General features: G+C 43.7%; 1 protein-coding gene across 3 annotated transcripts in view; it reads right to left on the bottom strand.

The window, feature by feature from the left end:
- Window positions 1-1732: 1732 nt before the first annotated feature.
- The window catches only part of SAP30BP (SAP30 binding protein), a 29326-nt gene continuing 4867 nt past the window's right edge, over window positions 1733-26191 (bottom strand). For 2 of the 3 annotated variants that reach the window (XM_053960580.1, XM_053960579.1), the window contains 8 exons: window positions 14896-14938; window positions 8803-8891; window positions 6322-6413; window positions 5811-5871; window positions 5244-5295; window positions 4793-4851; window positions 3517-3601; window positions 1733-2865 (listed from right to left, as the gene is read on the bottom strand). In XM_053960580.1, coding sequence (XP_053816555.1) covers window positions 2684-2865; window positions 3517-3601; window positions 4793-4851; window positions 5244-5295; window positions 5811-5871; window positions 6322-6413; window positions 8803-8891; window positions 14896-14938 — 663 coding nt within the window. In that variant the 3' untranslated portion in view covers window positions 1733-2683. The remainder of the gene's footprint in view (window positions 2866-3516; window positions 3602-4792; window positions 4852-5243; window positions 5296-5810; window positions 5872-6321; window positions 6414-8802; window positions 8892-14895; window positions 14939-26191) is intronic. The other variant, XM_053960581.1, reaches the window with a different exon arrangement.

A 26191-nucleotide genomic window follows, 5' to 3' on the forward strand; every position in this document is an offset into this window, starting at 1 on the left:
TCATCAGCAAAGCCTTGGCATGGCCCAAAGCCTTGGCAAGGAAGACTCTTTCTTTCATTTTTTGTTCATCTCAGTGCATAACTCCCCTAAACAAGACAGCGCAGTGGCAATCCAACTAAAACATAGCTTCAGGTGCTCCCATTCCACGGTTTGAGGTGGGGCTGGCAAGGGCTGCCTTCCCCACCTGCTCCCTCGGCCTGGCAGCGCCCAGTGAGACAGAAAATAAAAGGCAGTCCTGAACACACAAAATCCCTTCCCACACCAGCATCAAAGCAGGGCAGATCTCTAAAGCACAACAAGCAAATAGGAGAGAAAAGTCAACACCTCCAGGCATGGAGCTGGAAGAAAAGATTTCAGAAGAGAGGGAGAGCAGAACCAACTCTGCCAAGGATGACTTCATCACTGCAGCTCTCCTGCCTCTGCTGGGGCAGAGACACAGACTTGGACGTGGAGTTTCAGCTGAGACAAAGCTCCTCGAGCTACGAGACACCGCTGCTTAAGAAGGAGATAGGCAGGGAGAAGCCCTGCGGTGTTCAAGGAGCAGAGACTGCAATTCTTGGACTATGGAATGATGAAAATGGGACTGGTTTTACTCTCCTGGCTATGGTTAGCATCACTTTTGATGGAGAGGTAAGAATGAGTATCTGCAGCTTTTGGAGTCACAAGTGCAGCCTGAGCAGTCACTGTTGCAGCAGCATAAGGAACTTTTCTCTGTGTCAGCTCTGAGTTTGCCTTAGGGCCCACTGGGGCAGCTGGGGCCTAGCTGCAGTCCTTGAGGGCTGTTTAGCACCCAGGCACTGACACACTCAGCAGGTCCCCCCAGCCCTCAGCAGGGCTCACACAGCCAGAGCTCCAAAGGAAACCAGTCCAAACTCCTGTCTGGGGGCTTCAGGCCATGTTCCCAGGCCAGGAAGGATCCTTTTCTCTCAGGACATCACCCTTGTGTGCCTGATGTTCCCTCCAGCTCCTCTGGGGCACTGACTGACCACAGCCCAGTGCAAATCATCAACCTGTCCAATCCCAGAGCTGGGAAAAAGGCATTCCCTGAGAACTGCAGTTTCCAACCTGAGTATCCATCTATTACCTCTGATAAACCATGCAAGACAAGAGCAGTGAGTTATTGGCTGCAAGTTTGTTATACAGGGGTTGGCATCCTCACTCCACCTTTTTTGGGGGAAAAAACCCAAACCTAAATCACGCTTGTTTCAAGCTGCTTTCTCCACTGCAGACAGCAAACACTGACTCCTGGGAGCTCAGGAGGGAACTGCCAGAGTACAGCCCAGTCCTGCAGGTCTCCTGCAGAAACTGTTACTGCAGGAGTCTGGAAACTGCTGCTCCAGGGCTCCTGGACACACAGATGCCTTAAAAAAAAAAAAAAATTAAATGACCATCAGGACAAAGTGTTTAATATGTTTTAAAATTATCTAAAGCCAGGATATGAACCTATTATTTCTACCTTAAGTCTCCATAAATGCAAAGTCTTGATCAGGAGTGAAACAAGCTACCTAAAAAAACAGAAAAAAAAAAAAACAAAACAGCCCCCCCCCCAAAAAAAACCCAAAAAACCCCAAAAACCCCCAAAAAAACCAACCTCAAACCACTGAATTCTCAGAATCTTACACTTTTGCTGATCTGGCAACCATCTCTCCTATCACTGTTTTATACACTAGGACAAAGAGGCTCTGGGTAGAAATTTAACTCTAAATGCAGACACATCAATGACACCAGTGGCTTTTTAAAAAGACTCTTCAATTTTTATACAACAAAAGTTTCAACTGAAAATACTTTTTCACAACAGTGGAGCAAGCAGTAACTGCCATGTGTGCATTCACAGAACATCACGAGCTAAAACAAAGATGGACAACATCACAAACAGGATCAGACACTCTCCTCTGCTTTTGTCCAACCTCATTCCATGGCAATTGAAGTGTTTTCTGCACAGGTCTTTGCAAGTGAGTTCACAAATCAAACCTCTACAGCTTGAGGGTTCTGCATAGAAATCTCCATCCCTGTGAGATGGTAACAGGATGTTCCAGCACAGTTTCCTCAAGAGTTCCACAGTTTCAGACGTGGTCATTAAGATCTACACAGAGAGCACAGGGTACAGGTGTCAGTGCTAGAACAAAGAGTGAGCCTACACTCACTGATGTGGTTTGCTTCAAGTCTCTGCTACACATTTGGACGTGGACATTGAGTGGTTGTCTCTGCTTCAACTCCCTCAGAGCTGAGCTGACTCTGCAGGGAGGCACCTACACAGGCTGCAGGCAGCCCTGGAGCACCACCTGGAACACACAGGGGTAACACTGACAGTCTTTCACTGCTTGCCCTTTTAATTTATTTTCTTTTTTTTCCCCCAAACCAAACTTGCAAGTAGGTAAGACCTCAATGCAGTAATTAATAAGCAAACTTTTACAAGCTGACTCCAGATGCCACCTTCCTCCAGCACAACACAGGCAGCCTGGTTCTTCCCCCAGCAAGCAAAGGCAGAGGCATGGTGGTCAGAGGTCCATTTCTGTGGGCACACAGCTGGCATCGTGCTCCTGCCCCCAGCCTTCCAAAGGGGAACTGTGGGCTGCTTCAAAGAATCTTGTCATCTTTTACCAAAGGAGAAATCCACCCCTCCCTTCCAAGGACAATGGCTTCAGTGACAAACAAGTCCAAAACTCCAGGCCCAGCACAGCAGTCACTGCTTGGCCTTTTTTACAATGGTGCCCACAGCTGAGATCACCGTGGTTTTGGAGCCACTGGCACTGGTTGTCACTGTGACAACACCTGGCAGTGTTGCAGTGGTGGTGAGGATGGTGGGCTGAGCTATCGTTGTTACGGGGATGGCAGAGTCCCACTTGCTCTTCCTCTTCTGGGCATCTGTGAATTTGATTAAACCAAGCACATAAGGATTAGCATTAGAGGTCATCAATCCCTTCCTAACACTCTGTCTTGTCAACCCTTAATATCCCATTGCTTTGACTAAACAGCTTCCCCTCACACTAATTTCAAGATACACTGGCAGTAAATGGTGAGGAGGAAAGGCAACTTTTCTATTGGGGTACCAGGACTGTAGACCTGAACTCCAGCAAAAGGGGAGACAGGACCACTTCCTGCCCCAAAGCAGATTCAATTTCAACAGAGCACATGTATCCCACTTGCTCAGTGTCAGGCAGTGGACACACTCATCAGCCTCCAGTGGTTTTTGTCTTTTCCCCTCAGTTTCCAAGGCAGGAGAATGATTTCCAAAGTTTCCAAATCTCAAAATCTACCAGTCCCAGGAATACTCTACAGCCACAGACAGCAGCAGGCTTGTTGACCCACTAATAAGTCTCTTCACTATCCCATCTGGCTCCAGTCTTCCATTCCAGAAGGAAAGCCATGGACTACAGGGACTAGAGGAAAGCTAGTCCAACACCCCTCAGCAGAAACACTCCCTTGCTTTATCTACAGGATCATTAAGGAGGCTTCAGGAAGCACTAATCCCAGCATTACTGCAGCTTAAGGGGTACATGCACAGCTATTCTTTACCTCCCACAGTGGTGCTGGATGTTGTGGTGGTTGTGGAAGAAGCACTTGTTGTTGTACCCTTTTTAGTGCCAGTCACAAATTCAATCTGGGAAGGGAGAGATGCACAGGAGAAAAAGGAAAATATTAAAAAAATGAATTGTTAAGATACACAGCCTTTTTTAACCCACTGCACCTCTCTAAGTTTTTTTAAAACTGCTTTAGTGTGATGTAAGACATTGGACTGGCCTCTGAGCTTCCCATGTGGGAAGGAAGACACAGACCTCAGGCCATGAGAATTAAAGATTAATTAAGCTGCAACCCAGCTCCTAAGCCTGATACAATAAAAATGTGTTTGTCTACTGGTATAAGCACAAGATTTGATACAGCTCAGACAGGAGAGATCCTGGTCATTTAACTCTGTATTTATACAGTTAGAAGCTCATATTCATTTTCCTTTAAGGAATATGCAAGGCAAGTCCCTGCTTGTAGAATTTATTGTGGCTGCACCACAGCAGGAAACCTGGCAACAAGAGCTCTAACAGCAGTGCAGCCTCAGAACTGCAGATCTGGGCAAGGGCATGATCAGATACCTGGGTTACTGTCCAAAAAACCAAAACAAGCAGCAAGACACAGCATGCACTGCACAAAAACCCCTCCATGTACTCGAGATGGAAAGAGCCTTCTGCAGCTTAGGTGGCAAATCTCTAACATTAAACATGTTCTAATGCCAGTCACTGGCTTAAAGGAAACACAGGACAGGAATGAAATCTCTTCCAAAGCCTGTCTGTGTTCTTTTTGGGGCATATCTAAGAATAACTGGGTTTGTCACAAAATGCACAAAGTTAAAATAGGCTCAGTTTTTCTGGAAATCGGTTGCAACAAGTTAATACCACTGAGAACAGAAAGCAGGTATTGTCTCACACTGAGACATGGTGAGGAAATTAAGCTTTAACTAGGCTAGGCACCAGGCAAAATGTCATAAATTAAGGAAAAAGCTGTTCTTTATTCATTATCTTGCCTGCATCTGACTTACTAAATGCCATTTTTAGAGCTCTGGTTTAAAAATACCGACAAAACAGCAGGAAATCCAGTGGAATAAACAACCTATAAATGGACCTATAAGGAAGGGCAAATAACTTGATCTGTGAAGTATGGAAAAAGACATGCAAGAAGAAAGGAGAGATCTGGGATAAAACAAGCAGTTTTAGCACAGAAATAGCAAAGCAATAGAATGAAATTCAGCAGGGAAAGGAAAAAAAGCTCTGCATCTGCATCTCTTTAGGTTTTGAGCAGGTACCTTTGTGCGTTCCTTCTTGGCCTTCTCCAGTTTGTCCATCTCGATCTTCTGGGCTTTAGCTGAGAAAGAGCAGAAGATGTGAAGCACTAAGAACAGTAAAATTCAACAGTTCTCATTCACACACTTCCCATGATAAAAAAATAAAAATTCAAATTCTATATATAAAAATTAAACTGCCATGAAAGCAACTGCTGCTTTTTAATCAAAGCATTGCAGCACTAATTTAATGATTTGAGAGATGAAAACATTGCAGAAACAATTTAAATTAAAAGCCTTTCCAAACTGATGAAGCATCAATAACATTCAGGCACATCCAACCAGAATGGAGTCATTAAAGAGCAGCATGTGATGACTTCTCATTTATACATAAAGTGAAGACTCCAGTGCAGTTAATTAAGTACAAAACACAAAGACCTAAGCTAGGACAAAAAAAGAAACTTCCTGGAATTACCTAGTGCCTCGTAATATGAATCCTCTGACCAGCCATGAGGATCAAACATGTCCTGAAAAAAAAGGAAATAAATCAGATTAGGGCTATTCCCACAGAAACACAAAACCCAGTGCAAAAATGTTTTACGTATTTCTGTTCTCTGATGATAATCAGAGGTGACAATGAGAATCATAATTGATTTCTTCCTGTATCCCAGTGACACAAAGGTCCCATCAGACCTTCTTTTATGGGACTTTTATGTTCTGTTGTGAATGAAGAAACAGCTTTGAAGCAAAAAGGATGCTGGGGTAAGTCATGCATTTTTCTGTTACTCAGATTTTTTCCCCCCTCAAGGAGTTCCATTCAGAGCTCCACACTTCAGCAGATTTTGTGCAGAATCATTGTAGCAAAGGTTCAGGCACTGAGGCTCAGTGCTACACAAAAATGTTCACATCACCGAAGAGGCTCAGACTGAGGTTGCCTTAACAAGACTCTAAGCAAGCAGGCTCAAGAAAGCCTGAGGTGAGACTTTACATCTCTGTGTTATCTTTACCCACTCCTTTTCCAGTCAAAAGCACTTCCCCTCACCTTTGGATAATTTGTACCAAGTTCATCAATGGAACAAAACTGGATCAGCTTTTCATAGATGCTGCAAAGGAAAAGCAAGAGGTCAGAACAGAACCAGGGAGGTAGAAGGGAACAGAAGTGTTTCAGATGTGCCAACAGAGAGAGGTTGTCACCTCTTCACACTAGTGAAATGAGAACCTGGGAAGCTACACCTGCTATGATGGATGTGGCACCCCATTATCCACAGTATTTCCTATTCCCCAAAACATCTCCCAGCTCCCAGAACAGCCATATCTTCTAAAGTACATAATCTCGAGCCTTCACATTTAAAATCAACCAACACACCAACTCCAGCTGCTGCTTCACCAAACACAAAGAAGAGTTTTACTGTTTCAGTCACAAAACTGAGAAAGACAATTTGTAAGCAGTAGTCCTTCCTGTTCAGGATCCTTCTGTGACAACTCCAACAAAGAAGAAAATTCTTCAAATTTGCTCTGTGGTGCTGTGGTCACATGAAAGGATGGTGGCTCACCTGGGATTGCGAAATTCCTTTTTCCTCTGGATGATGTAGTTCATATCCATGCCCTCTTTCACTTTCCTCTCATATAGCTTTTGAATTTTATCCTACAGGAGAAAGATTATAGGGTGAGCCAGGATGAAAAGGAGCAGCACACCAGCTGATTACTGTACATGTGGAAAGAAGCCAACTGAACCAGTGACCTCCTTGAACAGAGCTAGGATTTCACCTTTACACCAGGGCCAGGCTGCTTAAGAGACACTCCTTGAATGTCTGAAGTACCTTCATGAATTGTCTGATTGGTAAAGAAATTGTCTTTGCACTTACTGAAAGCTTTAGTGATTAAAGATCTGCATACAAGGCACAGACTCCTCCTTTCCAGTCTGTTGTTTCCCTTTACAGCCATGACACAGAAATCCAGAGGTTCTCCCACAACTCCCAACACCCACCTGCAGCCTCAGGTGAGCACCTGAGAAACAGCAGCTGGGCTACAGTGCCCACAGGGCAAAGTTCCTGCTCGTCTGTTACCCAGGCAGAACCAGAGCCAAGCTCTGCTGGAGAACTAAACCCAGAGTGATCATCAGGTATTGCTGGGGCTGCCCACTGCAGCCAAATGCTCTTAGGAACAATGTGCTCATAAATCCCTGCTTTGGTACCAGTCAGATGGAATCAGCTTCTCTTTGCACATCACCCAAAAGGCACAAGCCCATGCCAAAGGCAACTTAACTGACACAGGTTGCAGATATCAAGTGGTCTACTCTCCAAAAAGGCTACAAGATTTCAAATCAAACATGATTTTTTTCCTTCCTCAGTAAGGTGGATGAAAGTACATAAAAGTATTCCTACTCTGGTGATGGTGAAGGGACAGCAGAGGCAGGAGCTTTCAGATAGATCAGAGAGTTAAACAGTACTGCTAAAATATCTTCAGTAATTTGCATCATCTTTTCTTTACAACAGAAATTTCTCATGTACAAAAGGCACATAAGACCAGAGCTGGGCCTTCAGTCTTTCAGGATGGGAGAAGCTGAGTCAATTTTCCTTTGTTGCTTCTGGATAAGTCACTTCATGTCTCCCTCCCTGGACAGTCAAGCACAGAGCTGACTATTGTCTGAGGGCTTGCTGCAGCCTGAATAAAGGAGGATTGTTAAGAGCTGATATGAAACTCAACAACCTTAAAAAAAATTTAAGATAAATTTTCATCAGGTTGTCACAAAATCAGCAAGAGGAAATGACACCATCTCCACGTCTAGCAACACATTGTGAGTTTTGAAGGAACAAACTGCAAAAAGGTGAATCTGGGGAGTAAAAATGATTGAATAGGTGTTCCCTTTTAACCCCTCCCATGGAGTAACAATGAGGTTCCCAAAATCCAAAGATGGGCAACTACTCAGTCAACTTTATAATAAGAAATCCTCCCTTTGGCAGAGTTCAAAATACAGTTTATCAGAGGAAAAAAATTGACAAAAGAGCAAACTACCAAAAAAAAAAAAAAAAAAAGCACAGAACATTTTGCATTTCTAAGGAACAATCCCGTCTCCTTGCTCAAAGTGCTCTAAGATGTGGTTTGACCTGCCAACAGAGGACAAGCTCCCCTTTGATGTAGCACACTAAACTTATGTCAAAGGGGAAAAATTCTGCTTTATTCTGTCTACCCCGTCAAGCTCTGTGCATTCCTCAGGTCTAACACACTCCAGTTCATTGATGTCAGAACAGTAAAATCCTCCTACAGCACTAGAGGAGGTTTGGGTGTGCCCAGGTACAGTGTGTGGAGAGGAAAGCATCATCTGGATGATGAGTCACTCTCAATCACCACTGCATGTTAGGGGCGACTTTATAGAGCAGCCCAGGAGTGATTCTTTACTTGTATTTCTGCTGGGCAGAAAACCAGAGTTAAAACTCAAGCATGTGTTAGGAGACAGCAGTCCCTGCTCTTTCATTTGCACTCCATGAGGAGAACAGAGAAGTTTATTGCAAACTTGGTCACTGCTGTTATTTGAATGTGCACCAGACAGAACATGTGTTTGTGTTCTTTTGTTGCCTCTAAGCTACCAGCCTTCCCTCTCAATGTTTACCATCCAGAGACATGTAGGTGGGAAAAGGAATCCAGGCATTGCTGCCTCAACTATTCCAGTTTAGGAGATTTCGGGCCTGTATAGAAAAACAATTTGTTCTTTGCCAGGGAGCTGAATTTGCTGAGGTAAGAGGAAAGCAACCCTGACAGTAAACACTGCTTCTGTGTCACTGCTGGGATCAAGAGCTGTTTTAAAGCATAAGTAACACACAGAGGCTGGAAAGCAGCTTAAAGCTACTTTGAGATTCCTAAACTAGAACTGCTGGAAAGCCTAAAGCATTAACACGGTGCATTCATAAACTCAGTGTGGTAAAACCCAGCTTTAATGCTGGAGCTTTGTGCAAAATTACTGAGCAGGGTTCCAAAATATGCCCCGAACTACAAATCTTAAAAAAAAAAAAAAAATGAAGTGGAGTTATACCAACCTGCAATTGGTTAGAACATCTGCCAGGAGGCTCAGGAGGGATTTTGATCTCATCTGGAGACATGTTCCGCACTCTCTCTGAAAAAGAAGCTGGAGAGAGCAAACTGGGATGAGTTCTGGCACTACTGATTGGAATTTCAGCCATACAAGTCATTAAATTTGTTTTATGTCTTTGTCAGCACTACTCCCTCATGGGAACCCAGGGCAAAGGTGATGAGAATGCTGACAACTGGTACTTGTGGTGTTTTCAAGGAGATGAGCAAGAAGCAACTAAAGAATCTGAAGGTTGGGTCATTACAAGAGGAGATGTGGTGCTTGCTTTATTGATACCTACACTCTTGGAGAGAGAATGGGACCGTGCATGTGGAGGAACACAGGATCAATATTATGCGGTCTGGCTCTTTGCCATTTTGGGGGAGATAATCACTTGGTGAATATTTAGTTCAGGACATACCTGGATGAACCAAAATGGCTCAAGGAGAGAACAACACTCCCCAAGGCTGTCAAGAGTTAACCACAAGAAATTACATTTCATCCTTAAGTTAACACTTCCTTAACAGGCACTTTGATCTTTGCTTACAGAGACAGACTATTGCTAGAAAGAACAACTCGTCCTGCAGGACTGGGAACAGCCCAGTCCAGATTGCCAAATTTCCACAGCTGTTTGTACTGGGATATACTACTAAAGTACCTGATTGCCCTATAAAGATTAGTTTACAGAGTTATCAGCAAAAGAAACAGCCACGTTTCCCCCCATTGCTTGCTACTTTCCCACTATTATGGGAAACCCGGGCAGTTCTCTGGCCAAGCCTCGGAGCAGAGATTTGTGCCCCATTTAAGCAGCTGGGATTGTTTTCAAGCATAATTTGTCCAGGGAACACATCCCAGAGTTGCTCTGTAGTGAATAAGAGACCTGAGAGCAGCACACAAGACATATCGACCAAGTTTTTCACATGTGCAGCTCCTCAGTTACACATTCCTCAGTAAAGCTGCCTGAGCTACAACTCCAGCACCCAGACTTCAGCTCCTCTGGATAAAGGCCAGGAGGGCCCAAAGGCCAGACAGGGCTGTTGCAACCCTGGAGAGCTAAGGCTACAGATAAACAACACCACACATGATCAGTGCTGCTACAGTTTCCATGTCCTTTGTAAAAATGTGAAGCACTCAGGACAATATCCTTTGGAGAGGAAAAGCTGGCAGGCGACCACTCATTCTATTTGATCAAGATGTTGCTGAGGGTTAAATTCTTCAGCAGTTGCCAGTAACGAACAAAAAGTGTCCTTTGGCATTTACCAAGTGGGAGCCTTTATGGAAAGAGGAAAGCTTGCCAGAGTCCCCAAAGAAAGGCAGGCAAAGGGAGCTCCCTGACAACAAGGCACACATTTGTTACAGGTTACAGCTACTGGTGGGATGGGGAGGCCTCTGGGTTAATTAGAGCTTCGGGATACCCAGAAAGACAGTGGCAAAGACACAGAAGTGTGGTAATACAGCACACAAGGCTTGCTGGGAAAGGTAAAAGATGATTAGTGGCTTAAGAGGTTCACAGCAGAAGCATAAAAAAAAAGACCATTAAGTCCAGATTTCAGAAGGCAAAGAAAGCACCTGGAAAAAAAAAAAAAATCCTAGCTCCACATTAGACATCCCACAGTCTCCCTTGTCTTTGCAGATGAGCCACAGAGAAACGAAACACAGGGGAACTGTGTGCTCATATAAACTCAGGAACTCTGGGCAGGACCTCTGTTTTACCAGCAAAAAAAGTCGAAGTCATAAGAATATCTTCAGCAATCCATTCAAAGCCCCCTTGAAAAGGAAATCATTTTGGAAGCAGAACAAGAGCTCCCAATAAGACAATGTATTTTGATGCATGCCTTTTCATGTTTGGTGCTCATTTCCTCTTTTGTTTGAGCCTTGTGAAAATAATTCTTTATCAACATTATGGGGTAAAGCATCTTTTAATGGTTTACAATGAGCTGGAACTAAGGAATCTTTGCCTCCTGCAATCCCACCAGAGCTGGAGGCAGCTGAACACTGCCAGCAGCAAGGCAGGACATGCACCTCACAAACTGAGCACAAACCTGCACCATTACTCAGTTATTTCATCACTTTGCAGCCAGACTCAGGTGCCACATCATTGGGAAGAAAAAGGTGAGTTTAAGGGTGAGTTTAACCCCTTTGGGCTTATTTACAGTAAGGAAATATAAATTTTCCATGCCCTCCAGCAGTCCTCAAACTTGCTCCCCACACAGACAGAATGATTCCACAGCATCTTCCCACCAGCTCTTTCCCTTGAGGAAAGGGCAGCTGGGATTATAATCCTGGCACTTGCATGTATGGCTATATGCTCCTGTATAAAACATTTTGTGTTTTCCAAGTCCCAAGGGCAGCTTTCCACCATCTCTACAGCAATAACTGCAGATGAACAGCTCACAACAAGGTGTGTCCTCACAGGATACATCCAACTGCTCTGTGCATCCTGTTATTCCTGTCAAGACCAAAGTTTTACTTTGACATGAGTCACAGGTAGTGACACTGGCTTCAGCCCCTAATTTGTCTTGTGATTTGCAGACTCACAGCCGAGAGGATCTCCAAGTGTGGACCTCAGGAAGTGGCTGTTGGCACAATTAATCACTCCAGGCACACCCAGATTCTGGCTCACAGTAAGTAAATATCTGCCCCAATCAGATTCTCAGTCCTGACAAAGAACTAAGGCTGTGAAGCAGATCCCATGAGTCAGATGGGGGTGCAAGAAAGCAGAGGTCACTGCCCCTGAAAGCTTCCTGCTGCTAAAGGACACTGCTGCTGATGCTTAGTTCGTGCATTCTCCTTCCACAAGCTGACCTAAAAATTAAAGCCTTAATCAGCACAAGCAATAGGTGTTTGTAGCTTTTTGGGCAGTCAGCACATGCACTGTGGTAAAGGAGAGCCACTCCTCTGCTCCCAGGCCATGCACAGCAGACCAAAGCACAGGCAAATATTATCTTGCAAAGACTCAGCACCTCAGCAGTCAGTGAAGGATATTTCACAGATTTCAAGGATTTGCTCACCAGATCTTGGTAAGGCACTAAAACTAATAAATGGAAATGATACATTTAATGTGCTTCAGTTTGAGACAGATGGATTATGTGACCTACACCCAATAGCAGGAGACAATCTGCAAAGCAGGAGAGAAAGTAGCACAGTGCAAACTGTGAGCTCCAGTTCCAGAAGGAAATGACTGCTCTCAGTCCAAAGGCTGTGCTGGAGACATTGTCAGAGGGCACACAGGAATTTTGTTTCCTACACATGGGTAGGAATGTTTTCCTAGTGCAGAGAAAACCAAAAGAACAGAGAGCACAGGAGCTGGCTGTACAGGACAGACATGGTATGGATCGTGGCTCTTGGATTAACGCTGCTCCCAGGTGGGATGAAGAACTCCTGTCCCTTTCAGGGGTCACTTATATGCTGTGTTTGAAGCAGCCACAAGGGAATAGAGGCAGTTCAGGTGCCAGTTTCTTTCTAAAGGTCACACTATATAAAAAAAACAAGGAAAGGGTCAGAGCAACAAGAGCTTCCCCTGGAGACATGCAAACCGGTGGTGCCTGCTCTCTAAACTGCATTCCCTGGCACTCTAGTCAAGGCTGCTTGGCATAAACCAGGGTGTGGGGGGTTCTGATTTCCTGGCACCAGAACAGCCAAATCAGAGGGAAGAACTGGAGACAACAACATGCCAGTGAGTCACCCATCCATGGAAGGACACCAGGTCCCTTTCTGCTCTGTGGGCTGAGAAATGCAGAGGGAGACCTGCAACTCAGCCATACTTTCTGCTCTTATGAACACTGACTTTGTGCTTAGCTATCCCAAGGGCTGGAGAGAACATTTCTTAAAATCCAAAAGGAAACCAACCATGTTGCAAAGACCTTCAGGGCAAGAAACCCCTACATCCTTAAAGTATTATTTTGCAAGGCTGCAGGAAACAGCACATGCAGTGTTGTGGCAGTACCATGAACTCTTCAGAGTGCTACAAAAAGCCCAAAAGGACAATACTGATGTAGAAATTTATGAAAAGAAGTTTCACACATATTTCCTTCTCAACTACGGGGCTGAAACCTTCCCTCTCATTCTGTCAACCATTTATTATGTGATCACTACTTTGGCAGAAGAAAGGACAACTGTTCCCTTCCCAGCAGCTCATCCCTACTGTTTTCTTTGTGCCAACTCCAGTGCTCACCTAGCATGCACTAAGCACGTCAGGGAATGGATCCAGCTGGAAGCCTCACAGGGAAAAAAAAAAAAAAAACAACAAAAAAAGAGCAGTGAAGATGGATCCCAGCTGGCTCCCACTCCCAGAGCTGCTCCAACGTTATTGTGCATCCGGGGAGGTAAAACACAAACAGTGCTTTTGGCAGGAGCCTACATTTATTTAATACTTAAGCAACTGCACAATCACAGACTTTAATAAAGGTGATGCTGAAAAATGTGGGGTTATCTTCTGAGAAGGGCAGGCCTGTACTCTTGTACTGAGTAATACAAAAAGCAGTTGTGGAAAACTGTCCAAGGAGGACCTTGATTTCCATAGACTGATAGACAAAACTTGAGGTGTCCAGATTGGAGCAGTTACTCACTTTGTGTCAGAAAATCTTGCACCTTTTTCCATTAAAGAAATTTAACTGTGAAAGCCCAAGTTTCCAGAAAGGGAGTGGTTCTTACATTACTCCAACTGTAAGTCTCTTGCAACAGTTCCTTTTCAACTAGATAAGATATGGCCTAATGGAACAGACCTACAGAATCCAGCATGGCAAGTATGCTGGCCTCTAATAACCTGGTTCTGCACAAAACCAGCCTGCACACCGCTGTTGGGAAAGGATATTAAAGATAAGATTGCAGAGACCTCAGTCCAGGTCTCAGACTCTTCAACGCTGCTCACCCATGAGTTGTGACACTACCAAGTGCTCCCTGTGCTGCTTTTAAACCCATGTGCAAGTGTGGGCCATGGTGAGACAAAGAAATCCAGTCTGGGCAGTCACTGTGGGAAAAGGGGACTAACAGAATTGTAACCTGAGCCTTACACCTTCAGTAAGAAAGGACTTCCCACTACATTGCTTCACAACTGCACAGCTTCACCCATATGTAAAATACAGAGGAAAAGAGCAGTTGGCTTCCAGAGATTTTGCTGTACTTTTTACCCCAAATGCTGTTGTCTCATCCATGTTTCCAAAGTGCATTTTGAGGAGGATGAGTAGATGGGCAAAAGATTTCTGTTGCATTTGATGCTGAGATTTGTTGAAGCAGTTTTGCCCTCTAAAGGCAGAAAATCCAATAGAGCAGTTGCAAAGTCTGGGCAGGCAAACTAAAAAGAACTTACAAATCCCAGACTTCAGTGATGGCTGCTGTAGGAGTCACAGCTGAGCTCCTGAGTATTTACCATCTTAATTTACACTTACCACATTTTATGGCTGAAACATCAAACTGATTTAAGTGATGAAGCAACTTACAAACTCATTAGTTTTTAATTATATTATTACATGATACCACACAACTGCAGGAGTCACCTCAGGAAGAGAGGATCAGTTCAAGACAGTCAGAAATGCAATATAAAATGCAGTTTCTGTGCAGCTCCAAAGAGACCAAGCAGAGGATTGTATTTCAAGCTGACAACTCTGGACTTTCCAAATCTAATAGTGGTGCAATGAATAAATGAGATGTCACAAAAATCAAGTTTTAGTAACTATTAGAAAATATAGAGTACTATGTCAGCACAGCAGCTGTAAATGGCTCACATTTAAATGGGGTTACTTTTAGTGAGTTTTGGAAGCCACAGAACAAAGTCATTACTCCTGGTTCCATTGGCTCTGTGTAGACAAAGCTACACTTGGTTTTAAGCTCATCTAGAAAAACACCAACACTGCCCTTTACATACATGTTTTAAACGTGAAAATATTTTCATATTTTTAGGTACGAAGCCTTTCTCTCAGAAGAAAAGTTCACTCAAAATACTCAGGCAGTAATTGAAATTACAGCATTGCCAGGGGAGAGGGAAGATGCTTTTTACAAAGTGAGACTTACAAGGTCTAGTTTGAATAAAAACCTGTGAATAAATACTTTTGAGTGAACTTACCAACTAGCTCCTGAGGATCTCTCTTCTCCACTTCTGAGAATTCCTGCAAAAAAGGAGGAAGAAACAGATTTTAGTCAAGTTTGCCTCCAACCTAAAAAGCCACTGTTTATTTAGAAAGGTACAACTTTTTTTCTGAGACAAAAGAATAAAAATTAAGAATGAAATCCAACTTATTAGGTAAGAGGACAATGTCTGGACCATGGAAAGTCAAAGTCTAATAGGATGCTCCATTTCTTTGCAAAGCTAAATTTAATGAAAGAATTAAGGCTTTGTTTCACCATGTCTTGGACACTGAACTCCTTTGGAATTCCAGAGAAACTGCTGTACACAAAGCCTTTCCTCAGATCAAACCATAGATTCTTCATTTTTGGTGACTGGCCCTGGGTACCAACCAGGAGTCAGTGTTTTAGAGCACAGTTAGGTGAACACAGGCTGGATCCAGCCCACAGGAGACTCCTTTAGTCCTGGGAATGCCAACCACAGGCCTGTGCAGCTCCCAGTGCTCTGAGCAGGATCAGCCTGGTGCATTCCCCAGAGGAATGTGACAACAGCCCAGGTGCTCCCAGAGCCAGAGCTCAGAGACCTCAGGGCAGCACCTGATCAGCCTCTCCAGGCCCTGGGAGGCTCCCAGAGCTCTGCAGGGTCCCAGGCTGCAGAGGTTTGCCAGGTGTGTGAGTGTGTGTGTGATGCTAAATTCATCTCTGCCACTGTGCCATGCAGGGCTTTGGCTGACAAGCCCTCTCCAAACCAAACTGCGAGGGAGTGTGGTGGTGATGCAGATCCTGTGTTCCCATTTTAGAAGGATGATCCCACTGTCAGTTCTCTTGCTGCTGCTTTCCAGGAGTGATACAGCCAATCTTCTCTACCAGGGACTCAAGAGCAATCTGCACTGGCCTGCAGTGCTCTGTTTGGAGATGGCCACACAGCTAATCCTTGCCTCGTTAAAGAAATTAAGGACAATTCATTTGCAAATGTTTGCAGCAGAGTATGCTGAGCAGGAGGCATTATGTAGGATAAGACACTCTTAAATATGGTTTCACCGTACTGAGACCAACACCCAAATATTTTGGTGTTTCTGGGAGATCCCAGCAGAGTCACAAGCGATATCAAGTTCAGCACAAATAAAGTTTCTGAAACAGTACCAGCTGTATCCCAACACTGCCCTCTCCCTCTGCCTCCCTCCTAAAGACCTTTTGTGGCTCACTGGACTGTTCGTCCAAAATTCCTCAGTGCCTCCAAACACTGAAGCCATTCATTGAACCTGACACTAACAGAATGCTGCCTCCTTGCTACTTGGTAACAGCTCCCTGACCCCCCTCCTTTTCTCCATTTCCAGTCAGGTGAGAGGTGCATCAGGTGAAGAGAGAGCAGTGAGGTCACCAAGCCAGATGTGGGAACAGCTTGTGCCAAACTCACTCTGAAAATGACCCATTTTTAGAGAAGCCAAAGCCCTCTGGAAGCAGAAAAACAATTCTTTGTGTGGCACTAACTGCTACAGGGCATTTTTTATAGCCATTCATGGAAGACACAAAAAAAAGAAAAAAAAAAAAAAAAAAAAGGAAAGCACTATTTCTGCATTAGTACAGTTGGATCACAAAAATACAAGGCGAAAGCTATTTTAGAAAAAGAAAGAAGTACACGGAGGAACACGCATCTTCTCCCTGGCCAGCTGGCCCCAGGCCCCTCTGAGATGGGCTAAAGTGTCACAGCTCCACCCCCTCTGAGACAATGCCTTTGGTGTGTCCATCAATAGCTCTTCTCCCAGCATCACAGACAGAGAAAAATTTAAACAGGAACATGACATTTCAAAGCAAAAAATTTATGCCAAAGCAGCGGCTCTCTCTGGTGAGGGCACTGGACAGGAATCCAGGGAATCCAAACTCTGTTCTCCACAAACCTACGTGGATGAGGAGTTCACAGACTGGGCTTCAGGTCACCACTGGAGAAGTGGGAGCAATTCTGTGGTAACTGATGGGCTGTGAGGACAAATCCAGATGACCATGGAGGCAGGAGAAGCTGCCAGAGCTGCAGATGCAAGGTAACATCTGTCCAGGCACATACAGTGACTCACCAGCAGTAAATACATGTGTCAGGAGGCTGCTCATTCCCTTTCAGGGGGGAACTTGCTAGATGGGTAATTAAAACTATTTCTCACCTTGGTTTGAGACAACAAGCAAATGTTTGTTGAGGTGAAAGGAGGGAACTGCTTTAGCTCCAACCTTGACTAAACTACATCCTGCTCTCTTACCTCTTGCAAGTTTTAAGTGGAACTGAGAGGGAAGTGGAAGAGACAGGCTATCTCCCTGAGCACCTCTTGATCCTTCCTCATATCCAGCATTGCATTTATTATTCCATTAAGCTTCCCATCTCCTTCTGCCCACTTCTTGCAAGAGAAATAATCCCCCAAAATAGCAATATTGCCAAGCAGGCACTTAAGCAACCCAGTGGCACAGCCAAATTCAGATCATTAGACATGGGCTACGTAGCCACAAAATCACTGCCCTCTTATTTGGACCACTAACAGCTTTGGAAGGGGCTGTGCTTAATTCCTGACTTGTCCAGAAGCTAATTTTCAAGTCTCCTGTATGCCTGGAGTTAGTACCAAGCACACAGCTCTCAGGAAACATGAACTGAGAGAGAATCTAATGGCCAAACCCTTTCCTGCCATGTACCTTATATTAGACAAAGATCTCTGAAATGTTAGCTGCTCTATGAGCTTCCAGAATCATCAGTAAATCTGCTTTAACCAGAATTTTCTTCTTTAATTTGCATCCTTTGAGTCTGTCCCATTTATAACAGGCTAAATCAAGCCAGTGCTATCAGGCTCCACTGTTTTGCCCTGGCCCACACTTTCCCACCACAGACACTCCAACAAGTCCAGTCCCCACGTCCACAGGCCTCAGCCAAGACATCAGAGAGCCCAGAGCTACGCCAAGCAAAAGCAAACACGTTCAGCCCTGGATTGCAGCCACACCTCACTGCCCAGGGACAGGAATTTTGCTTAGTGATGAGTTCCTTCATACCTCCACCCACTGCACCATCCTGAACGAGCTGGAGACATCGACACAGCTTTTCATTAACTTGGGCTGCTTTCAAACCTCTTAAATGCCTTCAAAAAACAAATGGATGACCACTTTCTCCTCCAGTGCTTGTTCATATTTGCTTAGTTTGCTGTTGAAAACTATGAGGCAAGCATCAACAACTTGACTAAAGTTTGGCAAATGCAAGATTTAAGGAGTCTTGTTCAAACCTCTGACTATCTACTGAAGATCCAGAATGTTCCAAAAACTTCCAGTGGAGCAATCACACGAGAAGTGTTCCACACTCCCTTAGGCTAATTTAAGTTTGAGACACATGATGAGTACAATGAACTGATTAGGAAAGACAGCATAAAAACCACAAATCTGCAGATCTTACCTAATACATTAAATGGAATGAAATGGAGAATCACTAAGTGGAAAAATAAGGTACAATAAATACTGGAAAGTTGCTACCTTTTGGTTATGAAAGAGAAGAAATATTTATGCGTGGATGAGAGATTTCTAAAGGAATTCCACAGCATTTAAACAATGGAAATTTGAAGGTAACTGCTTTTTATATAGGGAAGTTAACTAAATCCACTTAGGAAAAGGTGATCTCTCTGTAGATTACATCACCAATACCCACTGTGTTATGTATCAGTATCTCACATGAAGCATAAAATCAAGCAGGTGAGTGGTTCCAGCAGGAGGGATTTTATGTCAAAACTCCCTATCAGAGTAAATATATGAAATTACTAGAGATTTCAAGCATCCCAGAGCTAAAGGCTGAACACTTAAAGAGTTCATTTCCATTTGAATTCTGAGGCCTTTCAAAAAACAACAAGGTTAAGACTTTGCTAGTGACAACTGTACCATAGAGTTTTCACAAACCAAACCACTAAAAATCTGTACAGAAGCAACTCTAAATTCACTTATTGCTCAACTGAGTTAAAAAAAAGAAAAAATAAACAAAGCAACAAACAAAAAAAAAACCCAGTACTGTGCTACATCATGAACTCAGCAAGTTGATTTTCTGGCTGCCATCTACTCTGCAGCCTTGATCTTACAAGATCAATGGTTTAAGGGCCCAAAGCCAGACAGCCTCACTCCAACAGAGCCACTGAAAGGAGTCAAGGGATGCCACAGTGCTCCAGAGCCAAGCTGGAAGACTGGAACACAAAAACAAGCAGGAGGGAGACTCCTTCCCCCTGATCTGGAGACTAATAAAGAGCAGCCTCTGAAGGGCACAAGCTGCTATGGACAAAGTATTAAAAAAAACCCAAACTGCGCCTTTTCCATAGATTTCCTGGCTTCCAACAACAATTGTGCACATCAGCTCATTGACAGCAGAAAACACTTATGCTGTTACTAATCCTGTTCGAGTATAGGAAAAGGTCTTTCATTTTTTCCACTTTCCCAAGACAAATGTTTTTTTTTTTTTCAAGCCCTGGACAAGATGACTGCCTGCAAGAGCCTGGCTCATGAGCACCAGGTGCTGGTTCAGTTTTCATGTATCATCATCAGTTAAAGAGGAGTAAGATGAAGGGAGTGTGTGTGCACACACATAAGGAAAGTGCTGCATTTTGCCTGAAGCTTTCACCTCACTGGGGTGAAATATAGACCATCTTATCAGTCCTACAGTGTCTCCATCCAGTTACATAAAAAACAGTGTCTGCTCAAGCCCCAAGGAAAATAAAAACAACCCAACACAATCCTCACAGCATGGAACAGAGATTAAAGGAAGGAAGCAAAACAATATGAATCTGAGACTGATGAATTCCAGTTTGGACAGGCTTGCCCAGAACAGCTTTATTTAATGGAAAGAATGGACAGACTTAAAACAATGCTCACTAAATCCTTGCTGAAACAAGACCCATAAATCCGGCTCAATGCTCACATCCAACATAACTGCTGGCATTAACAGTCACCACAAGATACAAATTCAAGCAATTCTTGCAGAAGCAGGTGCACATGTCAGTGCAGGTGCACTTCAAGCTACCAGGAGAAATGGCTCAAGAGGGAGGCAGAAGACACAAAACCAAATCCTGATGGCTTTGACAAAGATGCAAATTTTAAGAAATGGTGAAGTTGATGTCAGGTTTGCCACTGCTCAGTTGCATTCGCAGACTTGCAGCCAACTGCAGCTTCATTCTTCCACTGACTTCTAGGTAATATTAAAAGCAACTAGCTCAGACAGTACCTCCCCCTCAACATTTTCTCTTTTTTTTTCAGCAAATGCTCTTGTGTTGCAGAATTTCTTCTCTCTCCCAACTACTTCACATGATTGTTTGCAGATAAATTTAATGCCAATTTAAACTGTCAGCCACAAAATGTACAGACCAGTCACATCATCATCAAGCAGTGTATTAATTTGAAGATATTGCAGAGAATTTTTCAGTACAGTGCTTCTACCAGTAGCCAGGGGATCTGCTGCTGTAACAGCTGTTACAGTGGATTTCTTGAATCTGAGCAAGTGCCAGCAACAAGTTTTTGTAATTTTCCCTCCTCTCTACAATTCAAAATATCTCCTGTACTCCCAAAACACAAACAGCCTCACTTGGCTGAGTATGATGGAAAGAAACTATAAATTAGCAGAAAGTGTTAGAAGAGCTGTCTAAGCCAATAGTGATGATGGCCTTGCCAGAGCAAACAGGTGAAATGTCTACATCATGCAGGCAGCAGGAGAAAGACAACACCAAACCCTGCATCGTGCTTTTTTTTTTTCTCCCCTTTCTTTTCTTTTTTAAAAGGAACATGGTAGCAATTATGTTCTTGCTTTTCCTCTACAAAGATCAGAAGTGCTCATGGGAACAGAAGACCAGAAATGTCTCATTTAATATTAAAAGTGCATGACATGATTTCAATTCTTGCTCCCCAGATCTGCCTGATGTTGGTATGCACCCAGGATAAAGGCAGCAGAGTGCATGTCAAGTGCATTTAGAGTCTGGGGAAGAGAAAGCCAGGCAACAGGAGTACAATGCTTTTATTCCTCCTCCCCCCCCACACCCCTTTTTTCTTTTCTTGTATTGTGAGAGAGGAGAATCCCAAGAGAAAGCTTGAAACAAGCACATTTCCTACAGCCATATCCTGTTTGCCAGCTCTGCTACATAGCTCCAGGCAAAGTGCCCAGTTCAGCATAAGAAATTTAACTAAGAAAAACCTGTAGGGACCACGATCTAGATACCAAGAGAAATCCAGCAGCTCAGAAATAAGCCACCATATGAAAAAACCCTGATACATCCACCCTTCAGTGACACTTATATACAAGCTTTACAAATCTGTTTGGAGATACAGTCACAGACAGAAAGGGAAGGAAGAACAAATCAGAGTCAACTCCTGAGACATTCCCTATCAAAATGTGCCTTTTACTTTTCCAGCTAAATTACATCTAAAAATACACATTCATTAATGAAATATAAAAAAAAAGAAAAACACTGAAAAAATTCCAACCAAGACCTGGCAAAACATTTCAGCGAGAAAGTGCTTTAGAAAGGAAGCATTCATAGCATAAAGCCTTTAAATAGCTTCTTTGAAACTTGACTCCATTCACCTGACATATGCTATCTCAGTATTTGACAAAGATTATTTGTTAGGAGTAATTTCCAGTCAAGGAACTGTGTGCCAGAACTTTTGCTTTCCATGTGGAGGTACAATGAATAACACCTGCTTCCCAGTGGAGCCTGGTCCCAAAGCTACCTGCTTCCCTTCACAGCCCCAGGAGCACAACAGCTCCCAGCAGCAGCCTGCCCCTGATCTGCACAGCCCAAAAATTCTTTTAAGTCATTTTTGCTTACTACAATGAAATAGAAATTCACTGGTGAAGTACCAGCAAGACATGACAAGGTTGGAGGTGTCAAGGTACTTTGATGATTTTATTTTTTACAGCTTGTTGCACTGCAGAATCAAGTAGAAGGTGAAGGTGGGCTGTGAAAATTCTGAAGCCTCACAGCAGCAAAGGAAAGGCTCGGAAGACAAAATTCACTTCTTGCACAAGCTTTCTCCCCTAGCACACAGTACTAAAAATTCTTCATGGTTTGGAGTAGACGCAAAGTGTAATAGCAAGTATCCTCAGCAAGAAATTCACTCCTTCATGAATGGATCCCACGGAGTTTATCCAGATTTTGCTCCTTCTGTACCCAGAACAGGGCAGCTGGAAGGAGCTATTTTCAGCTATTTGCTGGTATTTGAGGCAATGCTCCATCTGTCCTGGCTGCTCAGCCTCTCACTGTGACATGCACAGACCTGCACACTCAGAACAGCCTATTTGAGAACAGCAGCCAGAAATAATTGCAGCTACAGAGCTGGACTTGAAGAACTCAGACCTTTATCAGGTGAAATATGCAAGGGGAAGCAGCTCCAGAAAGGACTTTTCTTCAAGTTTAAAGACAAACAGAACAAGCCTGGCTCTTCTTTGGAAGAAGGCAAGCCACACCTGTGTCAATAATCCCTGGTATTCAGTACTGCAGGGAGTGAAGAGTCTGCTGCAACATGTATGCCCGGCGGGGAGGAAGGAACAAGCATGTCCATGGACATGTCTCATCTTCCAAACAGCTCCAGAGCTGGATGGAAGCCAGGAGCTCTCCAGGAGGTATTCCAGCTTCAGAGCCCGACAAGGCTGCGATTTGTCTCCCTCTCAGACAGAGCTGGAGACAGGAGTACGTGTGGCAAGAGGTAAAATAATCCCAGATGCCAAATGTTGTTTTGCTTCCTGCACACAGAACAGCTTTGACTGCCTGTGATATTCTCTGGCAATAACCACGGTTCACCCAGATAAAATGGGAACCAGGTATCAGCTGGTTTCATGTCTGGGCATTCACTGTAGCAGTGCAGAGACAGTACTTGCAGCTGAGTTACCTCTACTCCCCTCTAAACTCTCTGCAAAACTCTCTGGTTCTCTCTATAGAGCTCTGAAAAAACATCTGTCAAACCTAAAACAAGGGAAAAACACACAGAGTTGGAAGCATTTTACACAATTATATTAAAAGGAAGCTAAAACACAAAAAACAAATCTGAGGCTGCAGTGCTTATCCCTGGCACCTTCAGGCTGTGCTTCCAGGCAAAGGAATGAGTGAGGAAACAAACCACAGGAGTTCTAACCTTGACCCCGACCCTGGGAACTGCACAGTTCATGCTTTGAAAGTGTTTACAGAGGTATGCTCACAGCCATGCATAATGCAAGGATATTAAGTTAATCACAGAACTTTTCCCAAACATACTTTTCCCCTTATTTGGAGCAAAATAATTACATCTGAGATGAAAGTTAATGAGTAGATTCAAGCATTTTTTGAGAACCTGGCTTGATGAATGTATGCTGAATTCAGAAAAATTAATATGCCATATCAAAGTAAGAGTTAATTTCAGGGATTACATTACGGCACACACACCCATTTACTGGTTCTCAGCACTTACCACTTTTACTTTAAATCAAGATAATTTTGGTATTTAAACAAACAGGTCAATGGGTAGGCAAGATAAAAAAACCACTGCAGTCAAAAGCCTCTAAGTATTAGTACACACCTACACATCATAACACAGTAGAATTACTTTACAGGTATGCTGGATCAATAAAAGCTAAACATAATAAAGAGCTGATGATTATCAAGAGGAGGTACTTAGACACGCTTAGAGGCGCAGTATTCCTCTGAAAATCTGACAGCCTTCTGAGAGATCCCTGTTTGGCTGCCTCTCCGTACAACACCTCGAGCATGCAGAGGGGACCCTTAAAACAAAACCAGGAAAGGAAAACCTCAAAGTAGCCACCTGTTCTGAAAAACTGCAACCATGTGTCAGGCATTCACCTGCCAAGGGAGTGGCAAATTTCTTAGCTTTCCTGCACTGGCTGGTCCTGATACAACAATCAAGGCTCAAGAGTTAATGATTTCCCTCTGGGAAAGTTCCAGGAGCCAAGCTGCAGGGCTGGGCTCTGTCCTTGATCAACACTTGCAACCTGTTATTCATCCAGCCCTCCAATATGAAGCACAGAACCCCTCAGGTGAGGCTTGGTGCACAAGGTCAATATTTTAAGGTTCATTTTTCATTTTCCAGCAGGGCTGGTCCATTTAGTGAGCTCTGAAAGCTTGTATCTTGTTACTGCATCAAGGATGTAACCAGAGCCAGCTGCTGGCCAGTGCCCCAGCAACCTGCACCCTGTTAACCCTGTCCTTCCAAACAACACATTTCGCACCCAAGCCCAAACCTCCTTCAGTTTGTACTCAGGGCTCCTTTCCTCCATCTGAGGAAAGGGCACAAAGAACTCATCCAGGCTGTGGATATCACTGTTAAACAACAGATTTTGTTGCCCATTTCTTCTCCCTCCAAAGCAGAAGATTTTGTTTCTAAAGTGGTTTTAAGGCAGATGCTTGTTTACAATTGGTGACTGCTCAGGTAAAAGGGATTGTGCCCATTCAAAAACCTGTCCTGTGCCAGAGCCTGAGCATCCATCCAGCTTTGATTTCTGGAAGAGCAGTTAGCTCTACCCAGATTTGAATCTCCAGTTTCCCATGAGCACCTGAAGCACTTCAAAATTCAGTTACAGGATGCAACTGAATATATCTGAATCTGCTGCTTAAAAAGAAGGAGTCTGCTTTTTGCTGCAAGCACACCATGTTTTTGAATAACTCAGAGATGCTCGGTAACATGAATTCCATGGGCCAGAAGTCTGCTCTGGAAGAATGCATCTAGGTGACTGATGAGGCTTAAATATTCTCCTCCTCCTGGCACACCTTTTCTTCCAAACAGGTGCATAAAAACTTCTCTATCTCGCCAAGCAGTGGTTTGACATGACAATGTTAGAACATGGAAAGCTTATTGTGACTTGCTCCTTAGCAAAAAAAATAACCCACAGGAAAGCTGCAGTCCCAACCAGCATTTTGAATTGGCTTCCCCTCCAGTGAGGAACTAGGGCTGAACAGCCGGAGGGGTGCCCCTTCATCAGAACCAACAAGGCCAGATTCCCTGGAATCAAGAGAAAAACCTGAGAGAAATATAAAATAACTATCTTCCCAGTGGGGCTATTTGAGGCAGGCTCCAAATTCCACTCTCCTCATCATCACTTTACCGAAGAATTTTTACATCATTCCCCACTTTCTGTCTCTGACTCCACCCACAACTGACACCAACCGACCCTTCTGGAGGTTTTGTGTCTGACACTATCCAAGTGCACAATGAGGCCAAATCACAGGATGCACCAGTAACAAAGGAGCTGCTCCACACAACCTGGCTCCATTATTCAAGGTATAAGCTCTACGTAGCTCATTCACAATAAGTACAAAGAGGCAAAACAACAGAAAAAAATATATATGTATCTTCAGGGCTTGAAATGACTATAATTGATGGATGAATTGCATTTTCTTTTTCTCATTCATGCATTTTAAATTATTTACTTTCTGCCTATGGTCAGATTCAGACCTTGGAAAAGCCCTAGCCATATATAAAGAGCATGGGGAATCTATTTAAACATGTTTCCAAGTCTCCAATGTCTCCATGAAACTGAGCAGGCACAACTATAGCACTCTTCAGGTTCAAAACAAAATTAGTTTACCCAAAAGTGTAAGCAAGTTATAATCAAGGGCCTCCCTTTTGGCTGCACTTTGGATTTACAGTAACTGCAACACCTGTTAGCTGTCACAGACATTACAAGCTCCAAGCAGTGAGGATGGAGGAGAACACTGCCACTTGGTGGAAAAAGGGGATAGGAAACATTTGCAACTGCTCCAAGTACAAATACTTCCACAGGGATGTTCCATCTCTCCCCATCCCAAGTGAATTTCCTAACAGCATGGCTGGTGCAGCTGCACCAGTGCCCCCACAGCCACACCCCAGCAGGGCACTGGGCAGCCTCCTCCTCCTTGCCCAGTGCCAGCTGGCTCTACAGCTATAACTTAATATAAAAAAACAAACAAACAAACAAACAAAAAAAAACCAAAAGGCCAAAGGACACAATTCCCTTTTTTGCCTGTGTTTGAAGACATCTATTAAGGATGACATGGAAGTCTGAAACTCAGCAGTTTCAGACTCAGTTCAGCTTTGCCTCCCTCCTACATTTCTCAAATCCTCACCTATCAAGCCACACTGGAATGGCAGGAATTACATTTTACTGTTATTTTATTGATTTCCTTTAATGCACATTTTCAGTTCTTGCAGAGTTACTACTGCACAGTCTACCAAGATACAAAATGCTTTTTATTTTTAATACAATCATTATTTCTTTGCTTCCTCACTGAAGTTGAAATGCTGCTCTGTGGCCAGGTGTGGCTCTTCTTCAGAAGCACAAAATG

The sequence above is a fragment of the Vidua chalybeata genome, chromosome 19 (assembly GCF_026979565.1).
Source record: "Vidua chalybeata isolate OUT-0048 chromosome 19, bVidCha1 merged haplotype, whole genome shotgun sequence".
Taxonomy (NCBI): Eukaryota; Metazoa; Chordata; class Aves; order Passeriformes; family Viduidae; genus Vidua; species Vidua chalybeata.